This window comes from Micromesistius poutassou (genome assembly GCF_964030765.1).
Source record: "Micromesistius poutassou genome assembly, chromosome: 14".
Taxonomy (NCBI): Eukaryota; Metazoa; Chordata; class Actinopteri; order Gadiformes; family Gadidae; genus Micromesistius; species Micromesistius poutassou.
Window position 1 is genome coordinate 15,084,500 of NC_140284.1, and position 25,623 is coordinate 15,110,122.

Genomic DNA, 25,623 nt, shown 5'->3' on the forward strand with positions numbered 1-25,623 from the left:
TTCAACAAATGCTAAAGAAAAATTAATTAATGGGCTACATGTTTATGAAATTTAATTTGGAGTGTTAATAATAATATGTGATTGTGTTTCAACTTGTAAACAAGTATGAACACTATGTTCTACTGATGGTGTTGGAGAACCTGCTATATACAGTGGTTTGAAAAAGTGTTTGTTTCAAATCAAACTAATTTTAATATAAGACAAAGATAACACAAGTAAACACGAAATGCAGTTTTGAAATGAAGGTTTTTATTATTAAGGGAAAAAAAATCCAAACCTACATGACCCTGTGTGAAAAAGTGATTGCCCCCCCTGTTAAGACATAACTTAACTTTGGTTTATCACACCTGAGTTACATTTCTCTAGCCACACCCAGGCCTGATTACTGCCACACCTTAAATAGGACCTGCCTGACAAAGTGAAATAGACCAAAAGATCCTCAAAAGCTAGACATCATGCCGAGATCCAAAGAAATTCAGGAACAAATGACAAAGAAAGTAATTGAGATCTATCAGTCTGGAAAAGGTTATAAAGCCATTTATAGGCTTTGGGACTCCAGCGAACCACAGATTTTCTTGAGTGTCATGTAAATGCACTGAGAGCCATTATCCACAAATGGTGAATGGAACAGTGGTGAACCTTCGCAGGAGTGGACGGCCGACCAAAATTACCCCAAGAGCGCAGCGACGACTCATCCAAGAGGTCACAACAGACCCCACAACAACATCCAGAGAACTGCAGGCTTCACTTGCCTCAGTTAAGGTCAGTGTTCATGACTCCACCATAAGAAAGAGACTGGGCAAAAATGGCCTGCATGGCAGATATCCAAGACGAAAACCACTGCTCAGCAAAAAGAACATTAAGGCTTGTCTCATTTTTGCCAGAAAACATCTTGATGATCCCCAAGAGTTTTGGGAAAATACTCTGTGGACTGACAAGACACAAGTTGAACTTTTTGGAAGGTGTGTGTCCCATTACATCTGGCCTAAAAGTAACACTGCATTTCAGAAAAAGAACATCATACCAACAGTAAAACATGGTGGTGGTAGTGTGATGGTCTGGGGCTGTTTTGCTGCTTCAGGACCTGGAAGACTTGCTGTGATAAATGGAACCATGAATTCTGCTGTCTAACAAAAAATCCTGAAGGAGAATGTCCAGCCATCTGTTTGTGACCTCGAGCTTAAGCAAAGTTGGGTTCTGCAGCAGGACAACAATCCAAACACACCAGCAAGTCAAACTAATTTAGTATGTATGAACACTCTGTTCTACTGATGGTGTTGGAGAACCTGCTATATACACTCTGTTCTACTGATGGTGTTGGAGAACCTGCTATATACTCTCTGTTCTACTGATGGTGTTGGAGAACCTGCTATATACTCTCTGTTCTACTGATGGTGTTGGAGAACCTGCTATATACACTCTGTTCTACTGATGGTGTTGGAGAACCTGCTATATACTCTCTGTTCTACTGATGGTGTTGGAGAACCTGCTATATACACTCTGTTCTACTGTCGCTTGTGTTTCCTCTTACTCGAGCTGAGGAGCCTAAAGAGAAGCCGGTTCACCGTGGAGCTGATTACCTGATTCCCCTGGTGACCTGGGGCCTCATGTACAAAGACTTGCGTGGATTTCTGACTAAAACTTTGCGGACGCCAAAATCTGGAAAGCTGCTGCGCACAAATAAATCCGGATGTATCAATCCTTGCGTAAGCACGATTTCACGCAGATTCTCTTTGTACATCCCAATTAACGTGAAATTGAGCGCACATGCACGAGCCCGTCTCTCCACCCAGTCTCCTCCCTCATTTAATATGCTAATTCGTATAAATAGGCCTGCAGTAGTGCACTCGTTAGGAGAAAGGAGAACATGGAGAAAGGAAGAAAAAATAACTTTAGTGAATGCGAGGTGGAGGTGCTGATTTCGGAGGTAGAGGCCAGAAATACGATCTTGTTTGGCTCTCTTTCCTCCGGAATCAGCACCAAAAGCAAAAAACTGGCGTGGGAAAACGTTGCCAAGTCGGTCAGTGAGGTTGGGGCGGAAAGCCGAACTGTGGCTGACATTAAAAAAAAAGTGGTCGGACATCAAGGTGGACGTAAAAAGAAAGGTCTCTGCTCTGACCCCGGAGAAGCGTGGGTCAGAGCGCAGCGGGGCGGAGTCTGGGAGCTCGCCCTATTTGAGCAAAGGGTGGCAGCTGTGATTTGGGATCGGCTCTTTTTTGTCCAAAAAATCATAATAGTCGCGGAACACCCGTTAATTTTGAATGCGACCATCTTCTAACAAGGCCAACACTGCCATTGTCAATCTATCGATTATTGCCACATTTTGCGCATGCTTTTATATTCTCATTTATTTGGATGCATGCTGACGATAGGTTGTATGTGTCAATGTGTCAATAATATGTACATAATTCGAAATTGGCCGACTGGTTCATTGATGGATTGATTTTAAGTAACAATGGCTTGTGCTTACTCCACTCAACATCACATAATAATATTGCAGTCAAGAATTTCACAACAAATGTGTGAAGTGAGATCATATGTCATGCGTGGTCCGGAAAATATGTAACGTTTAATAAACAAGCCATCACTGAAAATAATATTGCTGGGGCTTCCTTTTAATTCCAATATTGACAATTTAGTTTTATGGGTCTGTTTAAGTTTAGCCTAACAACAGTGTCACATTATGCGTCTCGACAACAATAACGCATGATTGAAGCGCATTTAAGATCACGCATTCCGACGTTCAAATCCACTTTGAACTCGCCTCATATTGCAATATTACTTCATGACTCGTGATCGCGTAGGCTTAATGTTGTTGCGCTGCATTGCCTCTATGTGCCGCTAACTGACAAAATGCAGCAGAAATGTGCGTAAGCCAGGCATTTAGTTTGCGTGGAGAACCGCACTTTCTCACGTCAAGTCAGTCTTTGTACATCCGAACGTTTGCGTGAGAAGTTGCTTACGCAGCTTTTTTGTGCGTAAGCAAGCTTTGTACATGAGGCCCCTGGTTACCTGCCCTCTCAGGCTTCTTTGAATCCTTTGATTTACGAACCGATCGAAACAACAAAACCTGAACCACATCTTTGACTATTAACAATCCTAAAATTGTAGGCAGCTTTCTAATAAATACCAGCAGTTTCATTCATGAACCCAACTGTAAATAACCAGCACCATAAAAAGAGTTCACATTAAGGTAGACAAATGAGTCTTTAGATACCAGGAATAGTGTTTACACATTGCGACTGATTTAAGCTCTATTAATACCATAATCAGTGACTATAGCAACATGATGTGCTTGACTAGAGAATGCCTGCCCACAAGGTGGCAGGCATTCTTAACAATGAAAAAAGCATTCAATTGTCGTTACATTGTGGGTATTGTATGGTGTTTGTTTGGATTTTTTTTAAAACAAAAACATAATACAATATCGTTTAGAATCTAAAAATGCTTATTTTTCTTGTTTTCTATTTATTTATGTCAATATAAATGTATTTATGAAGTGTCGGATATATACGTAGTTTCCGGTACACAAACGCCTTAGCTTCCGGTTGCGCGCGATATTTTGAAAGCAACTCGCGGATTAACGGACAACAAAAAGTGTGTTTATACACTAAGGTTAGTAACTTTACACTTCATTAAACTCTACATTATGAGATGTTAACACTAAGGTTAGTATGTTGTCTATATTATACGGTTTTAAACACTAAGGTCTGTAACCTCGTCCACTCATCCCAGGTTATGATGGCTTGTATCAAAGACCCTCATTTGGTCGACTCGCTCCGAGCGGCGATGGAGGAGGTCTACAGCCGGCTGCTGGTCCAGACCTCCGGGGAGACGACGGAGGCTGCTGTGGAGCTGGGCCAGTACCACAGACTGGCCATGAAGTCTGCTGCTGGTAGGCCTCCACGTCTCTCTTGGTTTAACTGTAACGTTACCATCGTGTTTGTTGGAAGGAACTTCATGATCAACTGCTACTATAGAAGTTGCACATGTAATCCAACACTAAATATACACGTTATAATGATGTTACTTTCAAAAGCTACCAGTGTGTCACATTAACGGATGTGTGTAAGAAAGGCATTCTTACTTCAGGCATTTATCTATTCAAAGAGTCACAGCGTTGTTTCTTGTTTTCCAAATGTACAACGTAGGGTCATTTGTTTAACAGTGCAGTGTGTAGGATTTAGTGGCATCTAGCGCTGAGTAGGCAGATTGAAACCAACTGAATATCTCCCCTCCATATCCACCGCACCTTAAAGAGAAGACCCTGTCCCTTAAAGAGAAGAGGCTAATCACACCAGGTGTGGTGTGATTAGCCATTACAAGCCTTATTGTAATGGCTAATCACAGCACTCTTCTGACATCAAAAGTGGGCGTGTCCACCTAGATGTGTGCTGGATAGATCAGTCTACCAGCCTACCCAGTGGACTGTAGCAATCGTTGCTCATCTATCCGTCACACATCTAGGTGGACACCCCCACTTGTGATGTCATAACAGACAGATTTTCAAAACGGCTTGTAACGGCTAATCACACCACACCTGGTGGCATGTCATGGGACCTTTTAAAGAGAGGACCCAATCCCTTTGTAGATCTAAGGGCTCCTTCTAAGGACACACTTTCTATGGGACTGTACCCTCAATAAAATGTACTTAAGAACAGGATATTACATTACTGCCGTCCGTTCTGCGAGCTGCACTACATTTGACACACTGCACCTTGTTTGTTTTAAATAAAAATAGTGAATTAATGAATCCATTTGTGTGGTTAAGATACCTGCTCCAAGAAATGTGAGGACGAAGACAAGCTGTTTGAAACCATTCAGACAAACAAAAAGGGTGAGAACCTGCTATGTTTTACTGATGGTCTTGGAGAACCTGCGATGTTCTACTGATGGTGTTGAAGAACCTGCTATGTTCTACTGATGGTCTTGGAGAACCTGCTATATACACTCTGTTCTACTGATGGGTTAGAGTTAACTCACCCGTACCCTGTCAGCATATTGTACTGATAATCTTGAGGCTGATCCATTAATACACACTTCTATGCTGGTTAGATGATGAAATAACCCAACCATAACCTAACCAACCATAACCAAACTCTAACTTAAGCCACCATAACCTAACCAAACCATAACCCAACTCTAACTTAACCCACCATAACCTAACCAAACCATAACCCAACTCTAACCCATCCCACCATAACCAAAATCCAACTCAACCATAACCCAACTCTAACACAACCATAACATAACCCTCCTAACCAAACCATAACATAACCAACCATAATATAACCCTCCTCTAACCCAACCATAACATAACCCTCCTAACCAAACCATAACATAACCCAACCATAACATAACCTTCCTTAGTCTAACCAACCATAACATAACCCTCCTAACCCAACCATAACATAACCTTCCTAACCCAACCATAACATAACCCAGGTCTTCAGGTAGAGGATGTTGAACATGTGGAGCAGGTGTTCCCAGACACATCCGTTCGGTGTCTATAAAAGCTTAATATGAATTATTAGTATAATTTCTTTATCCTTAATATATTTAGTAATTCTTGAAGGTGGATGTGTTGGTTGTTGGTCCCAGATCTGGTTCAGAAGAACCTGCTCATGAAGGAGAAGAGGGACGCCATTTCACGAAGCCTGGTGGAGATGGAGCAGAAACAGTCGCAGAAAGACGACCTCCGCCTGAAGATAGAGAAGCTCAGAGAGGACCAAGCGGGGAGGAGGGACTGTGAGTCACTGGCCATCACAGGTTTCCATTGGTCCAGTGAGTTGTGTTGTGAGCCCTCCCATGTGTGTCTTCTTGTGCTCCTTAGTGGTCGTGTCTCAGAACAGAGCCAACAAGGACAGGCTGAAGAACCTGTTGAAGGCCAAGCAGGTGTTTCAGGAACGACTGGGCCTGGAGATCAGAAGAATCCATGGTGCAGAACTCTGTCTGTCTCAGGCCTACCCGTCAAATTTCTTGTTCAGAACTAACTTTTGGATAATTGAAATAATGATTATCTACAATAATAATGTATTTATAATTATATTTATTGCATAAATATTGCGCAACCATTTTTTTCTGCTTTGTTTTTTTCTGAAAGGCCAAAAGCTGCAGTTTGTTTTCCAGAATGTTAACCCTGCAAGTCCAGAGAATGAATACACCTTCACCATGGGGATCCAGGAAGACGGGTCGTACCAGAGTAGGTCTTCATCTCATCCTGAACTTATGGTCCTCTGATACATATATGTGGGTCCTATCAGAGTAGGTCTTCATCTCATCCTAACGTTATGCTCCTCTGATACATATATGCTTTCAGCTAGCTTGGCTTATTAACCAATGGAAAAACCTGAACTCAAAAAAGCACTATGTCAATCTCCAAATGATTGTTCAAGCTTGGAAGACTCAGTCATGTCATTTAGTCATGTCATTTTAGCGACCCGGTGCTAATGGTCTCTTATTCACTCAGTCATGTCTAGCGACCCAGTGCTGGAGTCCTTGGGGGATCTGCACAATCGGCTCAACCAGACCAATAACATCTCCGCCTTCTTGGCCAACATCAGGATGGAGTTTGTTGCCCAGGCGCGCTTCTAGACCGGAGAAGACGAGTTGGTTCTGGGATCTAAGACTGGAACTGAACACGTTTATGATCCAGTGAGTCTGGAACTGAACACGTTTAGAATCCAGTGTGTCTGGCTCCCAGACAGAAGACATTCTTCCTCTTGTAAATGTCATAAGTGATTTTAGAAAACATCTGAACCTTTGTTTGTGTGTGTGTATTGTATGTGTGCGTATCCTGTTTAGTGTACTCTACACCTAACCTTTGAACCCAAGCACATTTTTCTGGTGTTCACTGTTATTTTGTACAATTTGTATTTGTTTGTTCTCATAAAGTTGGCTCTGTTTTGGAGCAAGACAAATTAATCAGTCTGAAGTCATTTTATCACACAATACATCAAATTTCTTCCAAAACAAAATAATAACAATAAGTGCACGTACGTATGACAGACAAAGTACAAAATACATGGACTGTCCTTGCTTCCCCACAAGGACGCGGGTTCCACTGGTATATAAAATATCTGTATGTATGTATGTATATATATATATATACTGTATGTATGTGCGCGTCTCAGGCGATGCGGGTCATGACAAGTGAGACGCCCTCGTCTAAGAAGGCTCCTCCAGTAGGTGGAGGGGAAGTGGCCACTCAACTCCTTCCAGTACATCTCAACCACAGCCTTACATGGCTGAGGGGGTCCTTTGGTCAGGCCCAGGGGTGCCCTGGTCAGGCTGAGGGGGTCCTTTCGTCAGGCCCAGGGGTGCCCTGGTCAGGCTGAGGGGGTCCTTTGGTCAGGCCCAAGGGGGCCCTGGTCAGGGCAGGCTGAGGGGGTCCTTTGGTCAGAGCCAGGGGGGGACTGGTCAGGGTGGGGCTCCTTCATGGTCTGAACAGGCCCCTTGTTGTAAATGCTGGCGGTCCGGAGGGTGAGACGAGTTGTGAAGGACCTTCTCATGACCACTGGACGGGTCAGTTGAATGACACTGTGCTCATAATCCTTTAGAAAGAAAACAGATTCAGTAAATGACTGAGTAGGTGGTACAGGCTAAAATATCAATGATATTATTTGCATTGAGACCTTGTCCTTCCATGTGGAGATGCTGTGGCTGAAGCGGTGGGCAGCCCCGTGCTCGCCCAGCGCCAGCAGGGACAGGGACACTTTATAACGAGTGGCTTCAAGGAGATCCTGCTTCAGGGTTGTCTACGTGTCATAGCAAGAAATACATTGAATTATAGATATCTATTCACGCTAGATCATCTCAGATCCAACTGTCCAATGCTTTTGCAGAACTTCTGGGGAAGAGGACACCATAAACCGCAGGGTACGTAGTTAAACCTTGTTCCCTGATTCGCTACTGAAATATTCTGGTGGATGAAGCTTTCCGAAGGGGATTTAACTTGTATTTCTACATGCTGTTGATTTGAAACCTTTGCAGAAAGCCATTACAGCTTAAGACTGCTGGCCCAGGAGTCAGCTATATGAGTAAATATGACACACTTTCCTCCAGATCCGAGCTGCTCTTCCATCAGACTTTAGATATGAATCTGAAGTCTAGTTTGTGAGACTTCCCTAAAACCAACCCTAACTCTAACCCCAAAACCCTATTTCTAACCCTAAAACTAAGAAAAGAAAATGTCAGAAAATACAAAGTGGGTCACCTCCTCCAGCAGCTGCTGGGTTTCCTTCAGGTTCTTCTGCTTTGAAAAGGACGGATTATCCGCGTTGCTTTTCATCCGTTTCTGTAGTCCTATCATGAACAAAAAATACTTTAAAACAAAAATGAAATCCCCTTGCCTTAGTATTCTTGGTACATGTATTACCCACTCCATCTGCTGTGGACCAAAAGAGGGGATTAATTAATCCATGATTAAGGGTATCATCAACCAGCCAGTTAAGAGATAGACTTAGACTTTGAAATTCACCCTCGCAATCTTTCTTTGTCTTTGCAATGCTTTCTTCCAAACGTTGGAGTTTCACTTTGATGGCGTCTCTCCTTCTCTCCTTCCCCATCAGGGATCTGCGGTCCTCCTCCTAGTGCGTAGTAATGACAAGAGTGTTCAGTGTTCTCCATGTGGGGCCTAATGCCCGACTAAAGCTTCCTTTGTGTCCAAGGTATCAGTCTATGATAAATAGGGACAGCATCGTCTCTCGCTCTGTCTCTCAGAACTAAAAGAGGAGCTATGGTCATCGAATATAAAGCGTCAACTAACTAACTAACTTGGAGAGGGGTACATTCCCATGGGTCAACCAAAATGGGATTGATTTGATCTATCTTTTGATTTGATCTATCTAATGAACTGAGAGCCGCAGCAGCCTTACAAAATAGTCAGCCATCAAAAAGTCTGCTTTGTTCTCTTGGGCTGTGGCACTGGTTTCCTCCACCAGGGCTTGTATGTCCTTCTGCAGGTCCACTCTCTGCATCGCCTGCTCAACCCCCCTCTGACCCTGGGGGAGAGGCAGGGAGGGAGGGAGGGAGGGAGGGAATAAAGTGGATCCATCTGTATGCAGCCAAAGGTAAGAAATCCACAACATGATCATGTGTCAGTTTTTTTTAAAAACTTTTTTAGCTGTTTGTATTAGCTTGTTTTACCTTAGCTTGATATTATATTATATGTAATGTCTAGCATTCTAGTGTGTGTAGTGTGTCAGTTGTGGTGTAGTGTGTGGCCTTGTCTTGTCTTTTGTGTATTCTGACACTTTTTGCCGCCTGTCTTGGCCAGGACTCCCTGGGAGAAGAGTTAACTCAATGGGACCTTTTCCTGGTTAAAGAAAGGTTAAATAAAATAAAATAAATGTGGAATGAAAGTGATGAGTCTCACATGCAGGAGGCTCTGTCCAAAGCCTGAAGTGTGGAGGCGGTATCTGTGCAGAGTGGTGCTCAACATCTCCAGGCGCTGCTTCTCCAGCTCCTGGATGATCTGAGAGGTGGAAGGAGGTAGATTATAGATATATAATAATAGATTGGGAAGCATATTCCCTCCTTTCCTGTCGGGGATTAATAAAGTACAACCTTATTCCGCAGCCAAGCCAGTATTCAAGTGGCAGCAGCCCACCTGAACTCTGACCTCACGTCAGACGTGTCTGTGTACTGATACCAAAACTGGCTGCACAAAAAAAACAATTTCATTGGCACTACATTGACCCTACATTGATTTAGAGATGTGCAGGCCGTCTTTGACCCCTGACCCGACACAGTGTGAGATTGTGGGGTAATATCCTCTAAGATCGAACCTCTCTACTCCCCACCCCAAACTCCACTTTGAAGCGGCGGTCTATTAACACAAGGAACGCCAAGTGGATGGGTTCCAGCGACACCCGGAGATGCTTGACTGTAGCCCAGGTATACAAACATCTCACCTTGTTCCACACATTCCCAACTCACCTCGTTCCCAGATGATTTATCTCACAGAACCCGTTACCAGATAGTGAGATAGAGGGATATGGGTTTCTGTGGTGTGTTCTAGAGATATCGTTTGTCAAATAACTCTCTCTATTTCTTCTTGCTGTCGTTGCTCTGTGAGCCGCCAACACACCTGGTAGCAGTTCTTCAACGTGTTCTCCCACTTCAGTCGGACCTGATGGCCCTCCATGTTCCTGCTAAAGTATTCCTCGTCCAGTTTGGTCTGGGTCTCTGCTGACTTGGTCAGTCTGTTGAGCATCTGTTGGTCCAGGTGTAACGTACATTAGGCATGGGCAAAACAATTCTTTTCCGGGAATCAGTTCTTTCAGTTCCCTTCACTATCAAAAATCGTTCGTTTAATTCATTCGTTCAGTTCCTTAAGTCATATGATCTGTTATGTAATTTGGCAGGGCATCTCAGGTGTCTGGCCCCGCCCCTTTGCTTTTAAATATGAGGTACGTCCGCAAATGGAGCCTTTAAAACCACCAGAAGGTCTCAGACGGTGCTTGGGAAAACAGCGTGTGCGTTGGCTGTTTTGTCATGTCCCCTGTGTTCTAGTCAATGTTTTTCTTCCTGTTCTGTGGGTCTGAGATTTTTTTTTTTGTTAAATAAAAAAAAAGCTATGTTCCTCGAAAAGGGACTGGAGGGGAATGGAGATGAACAGGGAGCTCAGGGGAGGGGGGTGGAGATGAACAGGATGCTGAGGGTTCCTTTACCTTTTGTTTTTCCTTTTCAGTGCAGATGTGCTCATTGGTTTCCACAAAGTTGACGAGTGCTTCGTGCTCTCTGGTCACCCCGACCAGTTTCTTCTTCATCTGTTCGATGAGGAAGACAACTCACATTAAAGGAAGAACCCGTATCAACCTTACATCTGAATATATGTACTGTTACAGCCAACAAACTCAAGAGAAAAATCAGTATTCACGGAGCAAACGTGATTAAATGATCCCTGTGGAAACGTATGGTTATATGATTTGAGACCTTTAACGTAAGACCTTTTGTGATTTTTGTATCTACTGTATCATTCATTTGACAATTTTTACCAATCATTGATTAACAACTTTGTGAAGATGTTTAGATAACATCTGCTTTATCTGTACATCTTTTACTGACAACAATAAAGGCCAAGACTTTATAAGACTCTGGTAAAAGCCTATTTTGGCAACATCACATTTAATCTCTACACTTTTCCTGAATTTCTTTTTGTTCAGTGGAAAATGCATAACAATGTGATTACAATGTCATAACTATAATAATAATATGAAACATTGGGAAACCTTCAGCTGCTCATTCCAGTTGGCCGTCAACAGTTTTCCGGTTTTCTCAACATGGTTGTCAAGCTTTGATGACATCATCATGAACGCCACAACAGACAAAGAAATAGAGACATGGATATGGGATCATAGGGTTAGGGTTAGATAAAGATCATGTGATCAACTTTACGAAGGAGTGAATCACATACAGGCCTCTTCCTTTTACTGTGCTCATCTAAAACTTGTCTTAATTCCAGGACGGCTTCTTGCTGGAAAGCATTTCCCAGAGTTCTGGAAGAGGACATTGGGTTGGATCAGTTATGATGGGGTGGGGTTATGGTGGATGGGTTAAGGTCTAGGTTAGGGTGGGTGGGGTTAGGGTGGATGGGTTAAGGTCTAGGTTAGGGTGGGTGGGGTTAGGGTCTGGGTTAGGGTGGGTGGGGTAAGGTCTAGGTTAGGGTGGGTGGGTTAGGGTCTGGGTTAGGGTGGGTGGGTTAGGGTGGGTTATGGTTTGGATTAGGGTGGGTGGGGTTAGGGTGGGTGGGGTGAGGGTGGGTGGGGTTAGGGTGGGTGGATTAGGGTCTGGGTTAGGGTGGGTGGGGTTAGGGTGGGTAGGTGCGGTTATGGTTTGGATTAGGGTGGGGTGAGGGTGGGTGGGTGGGGTTAGGGTGGGTAGGTGCGGTTATGGTTTGGATTAGGGTGGGGTGAGGGTGGGTGGGTGAGAGGGTGCACCTGTGTGTGTCTGCTGTGGAGTACATCTCGTCCGCCACGTGGCACCACGCGCTGTAGGTGGAACTTGGCAAGAAAGCAGAAGGATGGTCAGATGGACGCCTGGGATTTGGGAGCTTGTGATCCAGTCAGTGTTGCCAGATTGGACAGTGTGGTGGGTTGCTTTCTGGTTAGTTGTACAGGTTGTGAGGTCAGTGTTGCCAGATTGGACAGTGTGGTGGGTTGCTTTCTGGTTAGTTTTACAGGTTGTGGCAAATTATTTATTGATAGTACTTACTTATTTGACATTCCTTTTGATGCCCTGAGAAGCCTCCCTGCTAGTTTCTGGATTCCCTTGGCATAGTTGAGTTCCAGCTCTGCCCTGTTGCAGTTTAATATTAACAGAAAAGAATAATAAATGAGTGAATAAATGAGTGACAGAGTGACCAAACTGGTAGCTACGAGTCAAACCCACACTCCTTCAGTACGTAGACATAAAGTAGTTCATGTCAAATTAAATGAAACTGTTATACCAGGCGCAAGGAAGGTACCTGAAGAATATTGTGCTTGATAAAGAAATTGTTATTAAAAGATTCACATGAAACTCAAACCTTTCCCCTTAACTCTCTTAACTCAGATCACACTCAGTGGACGACCGAGGAAACCACTACGACATGTTGGTACCTTGAACATACCTTTGCTGGAAAACTGCCATCAGTTCTTTGAAGAAGTATTCTCCGTGCTTTGAATATCGCTTCACATTTTGGTACAGGGAGTTGTACTGAAACAGTAAATGAGGTGACTTCATTTTAACACTGAGAGGAACTGCCCACTCTCAACAACTCAGCAACTCAAATTCTTTGAACAAATTATTCAAATAAGTTTCAAAAAGTGAATTCTCACATAGCAGCTGCCCATGGGATCCGTCATCCTGCGTTGGGTGTTGTCGGTGGACTTTGAACCCCCAGTCCTGACAAAGTCACACAGGCGGAAATCACCTGCGCTGGGATTAGTGTTTAGTACTAAAGTGGGCCGTGTTTACTAAAGTACTAAAGTGGGCCGTGTTTAGTGATTAGTACTAAAGTGGGCCGTGTTTACTAAAGTACTAAAGTGGGCCGTGTTTACTAAAGTACTAAAGTGGGCCGTGTTTAGTGATTAGTACTAAAGTGGGCCGTGTTTAGTGATTAGTACTAAAGTGGGCTGTGTTTAGTGATTAGTACTAAAGTGGGCCGTGTTTACTAAAGTACTAAAGTGGGCCGTGTTTAGTGATTAGTACTAAAGTGGGCCGTGTTTAGTGATTAGTACTAAAGTGGGCTGTGTTTAGTGATTAGTACTAAAGTGGGCCGTGTTTACTAAAGTACTAAAGTGGGCCGTGTTTAGTGATTAGTACTAAAGTGGGCCGTGTTTAGTGATTAGTACTAAAGTGGGCCGTGTTTACTAAAGTACTAAAGTGGGCCGTGTTTACTAAAGTACTAAAGTGGGCCGTGTTTACTAAAGTACTAAAGTGGGCCGTGTTTAGTGATTAGTACTAAAGTGGGCCGTGTTTAGTGATTAGTACTAAAGTGGGCCGTGTTTAGTGATTAGTACTAAAGTGGGCCGTGTTTAGTGATTAGTACTAAAGTGGGCCGTGTTTAGTGATTAGTACTAAAGTGGGCCGTGTTTAGTACTAAAGTGGGCCGTGATTAGTACTAAAGTGGGCCGTGTTTAGTGATTAGTACTGAAGTGGGCAGTGTTTAGTGTTTAGTACTAGTACCTAACCCTTAGCTCAGGAGGTAGAGCAGGTTGACTTGTAACCAGAAGGTTGCTAGTTCGATCTCCGGCTCCTCCTAGTGTCGATGTGTCCCTGAGGAAGACACTTCGTCGCCTTGCGTGGTTGACTCCGCCGTCGGTGTGTATTAACCGTTGTAAGTCGCTTTGGATAAAAGCGTCTGCTGAATGCCCTAAATGTAAATGTAGTACTAAAGTGTGCCGTGTTTAGTGTGTGACATGACTGAAAATCAGTCAATGGGCGCATGAGGCTAGTCTGTCACTTCCATAACCTTGTGCGCGCACACACACACACACACACACACACGTTGTGTTTGTTTGAACGGTATGTTTATTGACAGCATGACATCATACCAGAACACTTTTGAACAGACCCCTTCATTACAGCATCTAGCTGCATGCACAGAGTGTCTGTAGCACATAATACTGCCGTCCACAATAAGAGGAAATAACACACATTAATATTTATTTAGTGTGTATGAAGTCCAATTCAATCTTCGTTTTGGCATTGATTTCACAAATCACACAAACCCAGTTGTTAGTCATTGTGTCCAGTAGAGCTAGCCTCTACGTGGACTACGGCTTTGAGCATGACCTGCAAACATAAAATAAATAAATAAGATGACAAGACAATAACACATACAGAGAGAGAGGGACAGAGAGAGACCAGAGAGAGATAAAGAAGAAGAATGATGGCTGGAGGGAAATGAGGCCAGAGTAGAGGCAGAGTTCTAAGGGGAACTCTACGTTTTGTTGTGTTTAAGAACCAATTAGGTGATGTTGTTGTTGAATCCCACCATGAACTCGTACACGCGCACACAGCCCAGCCCCAGTGTTAGTACGGGTCAGGGGAGGGTGAGGGGAGGGGTTATGGGGTTAGGAGAAGGGTCAGGGGTATGTAGGGCTAGAGCTGTGGGGGGAGGGTGAGGGGGGCGGTTAGGGTTGTAAGGGTCAGGGGTATGGGTAGGGTGAGGGTTAGGGGTATGGGTGTGAGGGTTAGGGGTATGGGTAGTGAGGGGGGGTTAGAGGTATGGGTAGGGTTGTGAGGTTTAGGGTTAGGGGTATGGGTGTTAGGGGTATGGGTAGAGTTAGGGTTGTGAGGGTTAGGGTTAGGGGTATGGGTGTGAGGGTTAGGGGTATGGGTAGGGTTAGGGTTGTGAGGGTTAGGGGTATGGGTGTGAGGGTTAGGGGTATGGGTTGGGGGGGTGGTCAGTGGTGTTCCTCAGGGCATGGCCCGTAGCCGTTGGCCTCGTGTGTTTTGTTGTTGGTGCCATTGGTGGCGCTGCTGTGGGGCTTCTGATTGACCATTGGACCGTCCTCCTCGTCTGAGCTGGTCTCCATGTCACTGCGGTCGTCTTTAGACACCTGAAGTACAAACAGGGACGACCAATCAAACTCAACTGAATCCTGATTCTTTATTCAGAGCCGGTTTGGGCGTAACCCAGACCCCATTACCTAGTTAGGGTTAAAAGTGTCTGAACATGAGGAACCTGTGTCTCTCCGACTGTTAACAGTATAAACAGTATATTTATACATTTAAACCATTTCATATATTAATGAGAGTTCTTACATTTAAAGGGTTCCATTTCCCCGCCTTGCAGATGTCCGTGGTAGTAGGGTATAGGGGATAAGAAATTAGAAAAGTTCAAAGGTGATTTTGGCATGTGCATCATATCACATAGACCATGAAAATATAATAGTTTATGCTATAGTTCTTATTTATTATTATTCAACTATCATATTTAGACTATATTTATTTAAGTTATCTGCAACCTCCAATAGGGTTATGGTTAACCCTAACCCATAACCCTAAACATTAGGCAGTCACTACCACAACTACAAATGGGTCATCCTTTGATATTATTGATCATTATTATGTAGATCACCCAGGGCGCTTTACCCTGAGCCCCCACTAAGTGTCACCCTCTGCCCCCACTGAGTGTCACCCTGAGCGCCCACTGAGTGTCACCCTCTGCCCCCACTGAGTGTCACCCTGAGCCCCCACTGAGTGTCACCCTCTGCCCCCACTGAGTGTCACCCTGAGCCCCCACTGAGTGTCACCCTCTGCCCCCACTGAGTGTCACCCTCTGCCCCCACTGAGTGTCACCCTGAGCTGAGTGTCACCCTGAGCTGAGTGTCACCCTGCGTGTCACCCTGAGCCCCACTGAGTGTCACCCTGAGCTGAGTGTCACCCTGCGTGTCACCCTGAGCTGAGTGTCACCCTGCGTGTCACCCTGAGCCCCACTGAGTGTCTCACCCTGCCCCTGCAGAGCGCCCGACAGGCGGTCTTCACAATGAGGAAGGACCAGTAGGAGTGCAGCGCCTGCAGGAGGAGCAGCAGCAGGTTGAAGAGCCACCACGACGGGTACGGACCCACCATCTCCCAGCTCTCAAAGAGAGTGCTGTTCAGAATCCTGAGAGAGAGAGGCAGCACTGAGTTAGGGTTATGAACACTGAGTTAGGGTTATGAACACTGAGTTAGGGTTATGAACACTGAGTTAGGGTTAGCAGTAGTGAGTTAGGGTTAGTGTGTGTGTGTCACACACACACACACACACACACACACACACACACACACACACACACACACACACACACACACACACACACACCAGATGGGGAGGACCCCCAGCCTGGAGCTGATGAAGAACATTGCGAACACGGCGAACAGGAAGTTGCAGAGCGTCTGGCATCTGGCGTAATTGGCCATCTTGGCTGCCTGAGAGAAAATGTATGAAGTGAGGGAATGTACAGTCAGTGTTGACTGTATAAACATAGACATCATGTACCATAGTGCTGTGCTACGTGTGATATGTTACCCACACTACGTTACCCACAATATGTTACCGAGAGTATGTTACCCAGAGTACGTTACCCACACTACGTTACCTACACTACGTTACCCACACTACGTTACCCACACCACTGCGACCATACCTCCATCAGTACATCGACTGCATCGTGGAGACACATGAGCAGGGTTCCCACTCGCACCATGTTGTTGACGTAGGAGAAGGAGATGAGGGAGATGGTGGTCAGGTGGTGCAGGAACATGAGCAGGAAGTCCTGAGGAACACAGTTTGATGGTCACAACTAGTCCCAACCACACAGCTTTGTGTTGGATACCTAACAAGGGAATGACCTGAAGACCTTAGGAGATTTGATAAAGTTAAGAGTACATATGTAGTGTTTGTATGCGTGTCTGTATCTTACTTCAACCATCACTAGACACACATAGAGAAATACGATTCTAATTGATTGAGGATGCACACAATCTGTTTAACCCTAAACTAAGGATGCAGTTGATTTAGTATTATACCATGGTCTAGGGGAATACTCAATTCTGATTGGCTGCAGGGTAGGGCTGCAACTAACGACTATTTTAATAGTCGACTAGTCACCGACTATTGAAACGATTAGTCGACTAATCTGATGATTATAAAAAAAATTCTTAAAGACCGGGTAAACCAAATTCAGTATTTTTCTTCTTATCATATTAATTAGGCCTTAAATGTGTCCCTCAAAACATGTAAAAAATATTTTTCCCATTCATCATTTCCTTGAGGAGCTAGGCCTCAGAGAATGTTCTGTGTGCAGGTTTAAAATGGGCGGGTCTACATCGAGGACCGCGTTACGTAAAGCGGTCTTACTCACATAAACCCGCCCCCTGCTGCCCTCTAGGTATAAATACATTAACCGCGCACTAGCATTCTGTGGTTTCACCCGTCTATGGTTTTACCGCTCACGAGTCTGATTTGAATTGTCAGTTTGCAGCTAGCTTGCCCGTTGGACCTCTCCGGTGATGGGCGTGGTTTCCTGGCCTGCAGCGCACACGCCCCCACCGTCCTGAGCCAGGGATTACTGCTCATTTTTCATCAACTTTGAAGCATAATTTTATATACTTCGCGATTTTTTTAGTCCTTCAAATTTTGCAGGGTGGTTAATAATATATTTTCCTGTGGTATTATAAACTCAAAACCCATAATTATTTTTGGTTTACCCGGTCTTTAAATTTAGCATGAGGTTGCTTTAATTATGTGGCAAATGATAATAAACACAAGAAAGACGGGTACTTCAATGAAAAATGCATATTTTATTCAATATATATATAACTGAGTTAGTAACTGAATTACTCTATAATAAAAGTAACTAGTTACCAGGGAAAGTAATTATTTGCGTTACTGTAAAAAAAAAAAAAAAGTAGCTTTGTAGATGCGTGTGTCGTTGTGGGATGCTTCATTAAATTAGAGTTGCTTACAACGGATGTCGACAAAGTCTTTGCTCCTGGACATAATGTTCACTTTACATGCACATTCTTGCCTTTGACCTCAATGAATTTGAAGTAGTGCTTATATCTCCACCTTGAAAATGCCAACTTTTTATCGGATTGCTCCGGACTCGCCATCTCTGCTGCTTCTTCGACTCTGTTTGGGGTGTGTGTGTGTGTGTGTGTGTGTGTGTGTGTGTGTGTGTGTGTGTGTGTGTGTGTGTGTGTGTGTGTGTGTGTGTGTGTGTGTGTGTGTGTGTGTGTGTGTGTGTGTGTGTGTGTGTGTGTGTGTGGCACGCGTATCCTGGCTATCCTGGCTTGTGTGTAAAAACATTGGCTCCGATTGGCTACCATAAAACACGAGTCTGCCTTAGCCAATCATAATCGCTTATCTCTTTGTTAAACCCGGTCTCCTCACTAGCAGTTTGTGTGTGCAGCCAGGGGTGCGTTCGGATTACACCATTTATTCAATCAATTAATAGTAACGCACCGCATTAAACTGTCAGTAACAGTAACGGTGTTGTAACGACGGAAAATGAATTAGTTAGATTACCCCGAAAAAATAACGGCGTTACCTAACGCCGTTGTTTTAAACGGCGTTATTACAAACACTGCTCGGATGAAGCGCTGGGATGGATTTAAGCACACAGTTTCCACACCGCGGGCGCGGTTATCCACCGAGATAATAATTTTATTTGGAAAACAGTGCCTTATCCTCTTAACATCACAGAATGCCGACTGTAACACACAAGCTGCAAGAAGTACCCTCCCAATCACATAAGAGATCATCTCACATCCCATTCGCTGTTCAACTCGCTGCTTCACGCCGTGGCCGACAGTAACGTTACACACGGCCCATCATCTGTTTGTGAAAATCTTGATATTGATTTGGGGACAATGACATGGCTGGTTAGCTAGCTAGTCTTGTTGTTAAACATGCTGTCAAATTATATTTACTGTTTGTCAAATGTACGCAGTGTTATTGACTTTGAATCTTGCTAGCATAACGTTAGCTCTCTGGCTCATAGATGAGTGGACTAGAATATCTCCCATTGCCAAGTCGTATCTAAGGTCCGTCCTATTTACTGGAGGAATGAACAACGTTTCCGTTGCATAAAAATGTTATGGTAGGGTAATGATTGTTCCAGATAGATAGTCAAGATGATAGTCAACCCCTCAGGCGTTACCAGGGAAACTAAATTATGGCTTGTGAAAAACTTATTTTTTACTTTTACTTAACTTATTTTGATTGTAAAATGCATGAAAATATAAATTAATGGTCCTAATTTATTTTCTTTGGCAAGTGACCATGGTATAAGCGGGATAATGCCCTTCAAGGTGTCCATAATCAGGAATTAGTGGACTTTGCGGAGGCCATTAATTCCTGATTATGGTTGGGTATTATCCCTTAATATAAGAGTCTCTTTTGTATCCGTTTTTTTATAAGTTGAATGCAGAACCGAACAGTGGAACAGTCATTCCTACATAACTGATCCACTGGCAGAGAACGGCCTGAACAAGAGCTGAGCGGAGACAGTGAGTATGACGAGGCTATGATCATAACATGTTCATGTTCCTACCTTCCTCCTCATGTCTGTGAACTGTGATAGGAGGAGGGACAGGTAGAAGGACAGCTCCACGATGTAGTAGTAATGGAGGTCCACTGTGAGCGGCTGCAAACACACACACACACACACACACACACACACACACACACACACACACACACACACACACACACACACACACACACACACACACACACACACACACACACACACACACACACACAGTTCAAAATACACCATACTTTTCCATTACTGCCAGGATATTTTGGAAAGGCCAGCTTTGGTAAGAAAAAAACATTCCAGAGGAAATAACATTTTTATTATAATAGATGTTGTCATGCAATCATATTGTAAATTATATTTTTGCTACATAATGTTTGGTTTCTCATTTTCGTACACAACTACATCTACTGGTTTGGGTGGTAAGGTAACTGTGTATGTACGCATGGAATGAGTAGCATAGATGAAATGTAGTTTGTGTAGCTATAAATTGAATTAGATGCTTACCTGGTTCAGGGAGTTATGTATTGAAGATTTGAATGATTAGCATAAATACTAACCTGGTTTGGGTAGTTGACCCAGCACTCTTTGGTGTTCCACAGCCACGGAGTCTAGGGACCACAGAACACACAGTCAGCCTGTTCAGTTCAGCTTTGGTAGATTGAATTACATTAATTACATAAAAATAATTGATGGGGGTAAAACTGAAATAATTATTAAATGTAACATAGCATTTAGTTTTTAGTAGAATCTTACTATCGACACGCCCAAACCCCTTCCACCCACACCTCAGCCAACGAGCTACGCTAGGCCACACTCCCCAGCCAACGAGCTACACTAGGCCACGCCCCCCAGCCAATGAGCTACGCTAGGGCATGCCCTCCAGCCAACGAGCTACACTAGGTCATGCCCCCAGCCAACGAGCTACGCTAGGTCACGCCCCCAGCCAACGAGCTATGCTAGGTCACGCACCCAGCCAACAAGCTACGCTAGGCCACGGCCCCAGGTCATGCTACACAGTTGCACACAGTCTCCCACTTGCGCACTGGGAAAGGCTCAATGTTACACATTGCAACTTTAAATAAATAGTTAAGTTAAGAGTTAATAGTCAGTTAAGTCACTATCGCCAAATGAGGGAACCCAATGGGGCTTGAGCCAATGGCCCTCTGATCAAAGCCCTTTATTTTCAGTATTGGGGGTTGAAATCATACTTTTCCCTTTGCTTTAGACTGTTAAATGACGTATATAAACGTGTTTTACATCTGCTAAGCTAGAGAAATGTAAGTGTGAGTATTCGCGCCCACCGTGAAAGCCCTTGAATAAGTGAGTGAAAAAGCTTGTTTGACTTTACTTCCATAACAGTGTGACGTCAGATGGTGCAGTGAGCTCCTCCCAGCTACCCTCAATGTTTACAACTTCCGGGTGGTGTTTATTTGACTAATCGCAACAGAGTGGGCATGCTGACCAATCACAGCAGACAGAGCTACTCGGGAGGCGGGCCTTAAATCAACGTGATACAAAACAGGACGTTTTTGAAAGACACTGAAATTGGTTTTGCAGAAATGAACAGTGTGAGAATAATAAGGGGTATTTCTAACATACAGGCATGTAACCCTATTCTCGTTGTACCCCCAAATGCAACTATTTACCCTAAAAAAGCATGATATGGGATCTTTAAGAATGCCACTGACGAGGTGATATTGAGAAGATTCCCACCATGCTTCTTTCGCTATCGTGATCTTTGAGATGGTCACTTTGTAATACAACAACAAATACGATGAGGTTTTACACCCACTTACTGACTGTGTTGTCGGTTTTTCAATGCTATATGGAAGAGACTGCGTCTCCCAAGTAACTGCTGGATATTCACATTGAAAGAGGCATTCTACAGCCTGGCATCCTGGCAACAGTTTTAAAGCATGACCACAGAGAGAGAGACGCAGCCGAACCCGGTAAAAACAACACCGTTGAAGAGAGACGCTAACTTACTTTTTTTAAGAATCGGAGGCCGTAGGTAAAAATGTAAAGGTAGAAGGTAAACCTCCACCTAGGGAAACAAGCAGAATGGGAACAGGTTAGGTTGGTTGATTTTCTACAGATGAACAAGTTCAGGTCTGGAAACATTCTGCTTACAGCATCAAACAAGCTCAGCCTATGACACTTAGTCTAGACTGGAGACCACCTGGGAGTTTAGTCTAGACTGTGGAGACCACCAGTGAGTTTAGTCTAGACTGTGGAGACCACCAGGGAGTTTAGTCTAGACTGTGGAGACCACCAGGGAGTTTAGTCTAGACTGGAGACCACCTGGGAGTTTAGTCTAGACTGGAGACCACCAGTGAGTTTAGTTTAGACTGTGGAGACCACCAGGGTGTTTAGTCTAGACTGGAGACCACCAGGGAGTTTAGTCTAGACTGGAGACCACCAGGGAGTTTAGTCTAGACTGACCACCAGGGAGTTTAGTCTAGACTGACCACCAGGGAGTTTAGTCTAGACTGACCACCTTGCCACGTTTAGTAAGAAATTATTGACACCTTTACCTTCTCTCCGTTGATCATATAAATACTTGTTTGTGTTTACCATACTTCCTTCTTCCCCACTTTAACATTTAGGTATTATACTTGACTTTGAGGTGTATATTCTACGGGTATTTAAATGGTTATTCTTCTCAGATTGCCTCTCTACGTTAATAAGTTGTTATATTTGGTGAGGTTGTTATATTGGCACTGCTGAACTATTTTATTTAGTTCAGAGTTGTTTTATAGAGCATTTTTCATAAATTCTAGATTATTATTATTATACAATTTAATCTAAATTTAAAAAGCAATGTATGTTTCTTTCAAATATGTTTCTGACAATATTAAACTGCTACTGCTACTGCTACATAACGGGCTACTGTTAGCTGCTACTGCTACATAACAGGCTACTGTTAGCTGGTACTGCTACATAACGGGCTACTGTTAGCTGGTACTGCTACATAACGTCACCTACACAATGTGTTGCGAGATGTCATCCCCGGGACGTTGTCTAGTGCTCCTTGTTGCCAATGTGGGGGTTCTGTTCTGACATCTGTACATCATGCTTTAAGTTAGAACTAGCGGAGAACCCAGGGACTGGAACCCGACCGCCAAACTAAAAAGAGAACCATTAACCGCCAAACTAAAAAGAGAACCATTACCGCCAAACTAAAAAGAGAACCATTAACCGCCAAACTAAAAAGAGAACCATTACCGCCAAACTAAAAAGAGAACCATTACCGCCAAACCAAAGAGTAGAACCATTTACCGCCAAACTAAAAAGAGAACCATTACTGCCAAACCAAAGAGTAGAACCATTTACTGCCAAACTAAAGAGTAGAACCATGTCTAGACATAAATGGTTAATATGTAACATGAGTGATTTCTGACAGAACTCTTGAAAATCTTCTTCTTCTAACAACTTCAATATCTTTGACAGCTGCTTTTTAGTTTCCTGTCTGTGTTGTAAATGATGATGGCATTGACTTTACGTAGTATTAATAATAAATAGAGGGGCCCTCAGACCGGGGGCCCCCCATGCTGTAGTATTAAACAGAGGGGCCCTCCGACCAGGGGCCCCCATGCTGTAGTATTAATATTAAACAGAGGGGCCCTCAGACCAGGGGCCCCCCATGCTGTAGTATTAAACAGAGGGGCCCTCAGACCGGGGGGCTCACATGCTCTCGCAGAAGCGTGCCAGAGTGCTGGGCTTCTCCTGGTTGCGTCTCTGTCTGAACCAGCGCTGGATGGTGCGGACATCCCAGTCCAGCTGCTTGGACAGACCCTCCAGGCGCTTCTCATCTGGGTGCTGAAACACCAAACACAACAGCAACAACATGAGTCAAACCCAGCAGCCACTGATATCCATCAGCTAACCCAGCAGCTGAAAGGTGCTGGGATACATAATCAATGTCCCTAGCTCACATGCTCCTTAATGACCTGTCTCTGTACTGTCTAACCCCTACCTGCTCCTTAATGACCTGTCTCTGTACTGTCTAACCCCTACCTGCTCCTCAATGACCTGTCTCTGTACTGTCTAACCCCTACCTGCTCCTTAATGACCTTACTGTCTAACCCCTACCTGCTCCTTAATGACCTGTCTCTGTACTGTCTAACCCCTACCTGCTCCTCAATGACCTGTCTCTGTACTGTCTAACCCCTACCTGCTCCTTAATGACCTGTCTCTGTACCGTCTAACCCCTACCTGCTCCTTAATGACCTGTCTCCGTACTGTCTAACCCCTACCTGCTCCTTAATGACCTGTCTCTGTACTGTCTAACCCCTACCTGCTCCTCAATGACCTGTCTCTGTACTGTCTAACCCCTACCTGCTCCTTAATGACCTGTCTCTGTACTGTCTAACCCCTACCTGCTCCTTAATGACCTTACTGTCTAACCCCTACCTGCTCCTTAATGACCTGTCTCTGTACTGTCTAACCCCTACCTGCTCCTCAATGACCTGTCTATGTACTGTCTAACCCCTATCTGCTCCTCAATGACCTGTCTCTGTACTGTCTAACCCCTACCTGCTCCTCAATGACCTGTCTCTGTACTGTCTAACCCCTACCTGCTCCTTAATGACCTTACTGTCTAACCCCTACCTGCTCCTCAATGACCTGTCTATGTACTGTCTAACCCCTACCTGCTCCTTAATGACCTGTCTCTGTACTGTCTAACCCCTACCTGCTCCTTAATGACCTGTCTCCGTACTGTCTAACCCCTACCTGCTCCTCAATGACCTGTCTCTGTACTGTCTAATCCCTACCTGCTCCTCAATGACCTGTCTCTGTACTGTCTCTGTGTGACTCTGTGCAGACCTTGGTGATGGCGGTGAAGACCTTCTCCAGGATGGCGTTGGGCGTGGCTCTCTGCGGCCCGCTGCTCTGGATCCTCAGCCCCACGGCGCATGGCCGCGCAATGAACCTGGAAACAACACAAGGGAAACCTTTTACTGGATCTACCATCTGTCTACATGTAAACACTCCTCTAACCATCAGAAACCCTGATGGTTAAGGATAACAGAGCAGATTTAGTTGATAGTGCATAGACCTATAGGTAAACATAGATCTATATGTAAACATAGATCTATAGGTAAGCATAGACCTATAGGTAAGCATAGATCTATAGGTAAGCATAGATCTATAGGTAAGCATAGACCTATATGTAAACATAGATCTAAAAGTAAGCATAGACCTATAGGTGAACACACTATGCAGCTCAATCTGTGAATTCTCTTCTGGGATTAAATGGATTGTAATAACGTTGTGACATGCTTGAATCTTAAAGTGGAGATAGAAGATGGTTGGATGATCTCCACGTCTGAGATGGTGTCAACACCAAACCACAACAACAGCAGACCAACTCCAGACCTCCACCTGAACAGATCCCTGACTGATACCTAACCCTCAGTGATCAGTAATCACTGATCACTGATCACTCTTTAGGGTCAGGAAGATCACTCTTTAGTGATAAATAAGATCACTCTTTAGTGATCAGGGCCCGCTGACCTGAAGCTGGAGGACTCTGAAGCTCAGAGGATTCATCATCTGGAGTATGACTCTGATCAGGCCACTTCCGGCAAAAATATGCAGACGTAGAAAATTCCGAAACCGTAAAATATAAAAAGGTAAAGGCCTGACACACACACACGCACGCACGCACGCACACACAAACCTCTCGAAGAGCAGTCGGAGCAGGAAGAGGCAGACGGCGAGAGGAGCCGCCAACAGGAGGTCCTCCGCCTGCGGGAACGAAGCCTCCTCGGTGCTCTTCAGGTCCGCCCAGGTGACGTTGTGCGGGAGCCAGAACCGCTCGTTCCAGAACCAGGCCAGGACCCCGGCCATGAGACACTCCGACGGCTACAGCTCAGACCTTCTGGTGCCAGAGGGCTTTTAAAGCGACCTGCAGGCTTCGGTGATGCGATCTGGGACAGATCAGCTCTCTCAGTAGGGAAGTAACCTCGTTCCAGGCGTTCTCATCTCACGATGAAACGTCTGGATCGGGATGCTCCAGATGAACGTTATTGGCAAGAGAGAGGGCGGGACTTTCAGTTACATCGGTTTAGAGACGAGGAGAAACTTCTGATGCAGC

General features: G+C 44.4%; 3 protein-coding genes across 5 annotated transcripts; 1 reads left to right on the forward strand and 2 right to left on the reverse strand.

Annotated features, from left to right (window-relative positions):
* The first annotated feature begins 3,551 nt into the window (after positions 1 to 3,551).
* spc25 (SPC25 component of NDC80 kinetochore complex) lies at positions 3,552 to 6,910 on the forward strand. The gene is made up of 7 exons (XM_084477977.1): positions 3,552 to 3,615; positions 3,736 to 3,895; positions 4,772 to 4,837; positions 5,602 to 5,748; positions 5,834 to 5,938; positions 6,104 to 6,202; positions 6,470 to 6,910. Exons 2-7 carry the CDS (start codon positions 3,739 to 3,741, stop codon positions 6,592 to 6,594), a joined length of 699 nt encoding a protein of 232 aa, XP_084334103.1. The 5' UTR covers positions 3,552 to 3,615; positions 3,736 to 3,738; the 3' UTR covers positions 6,595 to 6,910.
* Positions 6,911 to 6,924: 14 nt separating this feature from the next.
* On the reverse strand, positions 6,925 to 12,861 carry nostrin (nitric oxide synthase trafficking). 3 transcript variants are annotated; one of them, XM_084477974.1, is made up of 14 exons: positions 12,822 to 12,861; positions 12,614 to 12,699; positions 12,217 to 12,300; positions 11,943 to 12,005; positions 11,420 to 11,501; positions 11,235 to 11,297; positions 10,674 to 10,772; positions 10,091 to 10,216; positions 9,377 to 9,475; positions 8,877 to 9,002; positions 8,480 to 8,588; positions 8,216 to 8,304; positions 7,635 to 7,757; positions 6,925 to 7,553 (listed from the first exon to the last, which is right to left on the reverse strand). In XM_084477974.1, exons 1-14 carry the CDS (start codon positions 12,846 to 12,848, stop codon positions 7,329 to 7,331), a joined length of 1,401 nt encoding a protein of 466 aa, XP_084334100.1. In that variant the 5' UTR covers positions 12,849 to 12,861; the 3' UTR covers positions 6,925 to 7,328. The 3 variants fall into 3 exon arrangements, with proteins under 3 accessions (XP_084334100.1, XP_084334102.1, XP_084334101.1); XM_084477976.1 differs by having other exon boundaries at positions 8,216 to 8,346; XM_084477975.1 differs by lacking the exon at positions 11,943 to 12,005.
* A 1,159-nt stretch (positions 12,862 to 14,020) lies between these two features.
* Positions 14,021 to 25,496, reverse strand: cers6 (ceramide synthase 6). The gene is made up of 11 exons (XM_084478537.1): positions 25,207 to 25,496; positions 24,351 to 24,456; positions 23,212 to 23,342; positions 21,510 to 21,567; positions 20,081 to 20,131; positions 19,533 to 19,625; positions 16,623 to 16,751; positions 16,298 to 16,404; positions 15,943 to 16,099; positions 15,256 to 15,279; positions 14,021 to 15,050 (listed from the first exon to the last, which is right to left on the reverse strand). The coding sequence occupies exons 1-11, from the start codon at positions 25,374 to 25,376 to the stop codon at positions 14,895 to 14,897; spliced, it is 1,182 nt and encodes a 393-aa protein (XP_084334663.1). The 5' UTR covers positions 25,377 to 25,496; the 3' UTR covers positions 14,021 to 14,894.
* Positions 25,497 to 25,623: the final 127 nt, after the last annotated feature.

Bases quoted from the DNA above. Each gene is read 5' to 3' on its own strand.
- spc25 (XM_084477977.1), top strand. From the start codon at position 3,739: ATGATGGCTTGTATCAAAGACCCTCATTTGGTCGACTCGCTCCGAGCG. The intron at 5,749-5,833 runs GTGAGTCACTGG...TGTGCTCCTTAG, and splicing joins CCAAGCGGGGAGGAGGGACT to TGGTCGTGTCTCAGAACAGA. The intron at 6,203-6,469 runs GTAGGTCTTCAT...TTATTCACTCAG, and splicing joins GGAAGACGGGTCGTACCAGA to TCATGTCTAGCGACCCAGTG.
- nostrin (XM_084477976.1), bottom strand. From the start codon at position 12,848: ATGACGGATCCCATGGGCAGCTGCTAT. The intron at 11,502-11,942 runs GTGCACCCTCTC...GTCCTCTTCCAG, and splicing joins TCCACAGCAGACACACACAG to AACTCTGGGAAATGCTTTCC. The intron at 8,589-8,876 runs GTAAGGCTGCTG...ACTACGCACTAG, and splicing joins TTTTGATGGCTGACTATTTT to GAGGAGGACCGCAGATCCCT.
- cers6 (XM_084478537.1), bottom strand. From the start codon at position 25,376: ATGGCCGGGGTCCTGGCCTGGTTCTGGAACGAGCGGTTCTGGCTCCCG. The intron at 16,405-16,622 runs GTATGGTCGCAG...ATTTTCTCTCAG, and splicing joins CAGTCGATGTACTGATGGAG to GCAGCCAAGATGGCCAATTA. The intron at 16,100-16,297 runs GTGTGTGTGTGT...TCTCTCTCTCAG, and splicing joins CTGGGGGTCCTCCCCATCTG to GATTCTGAACAGCACTCTCT.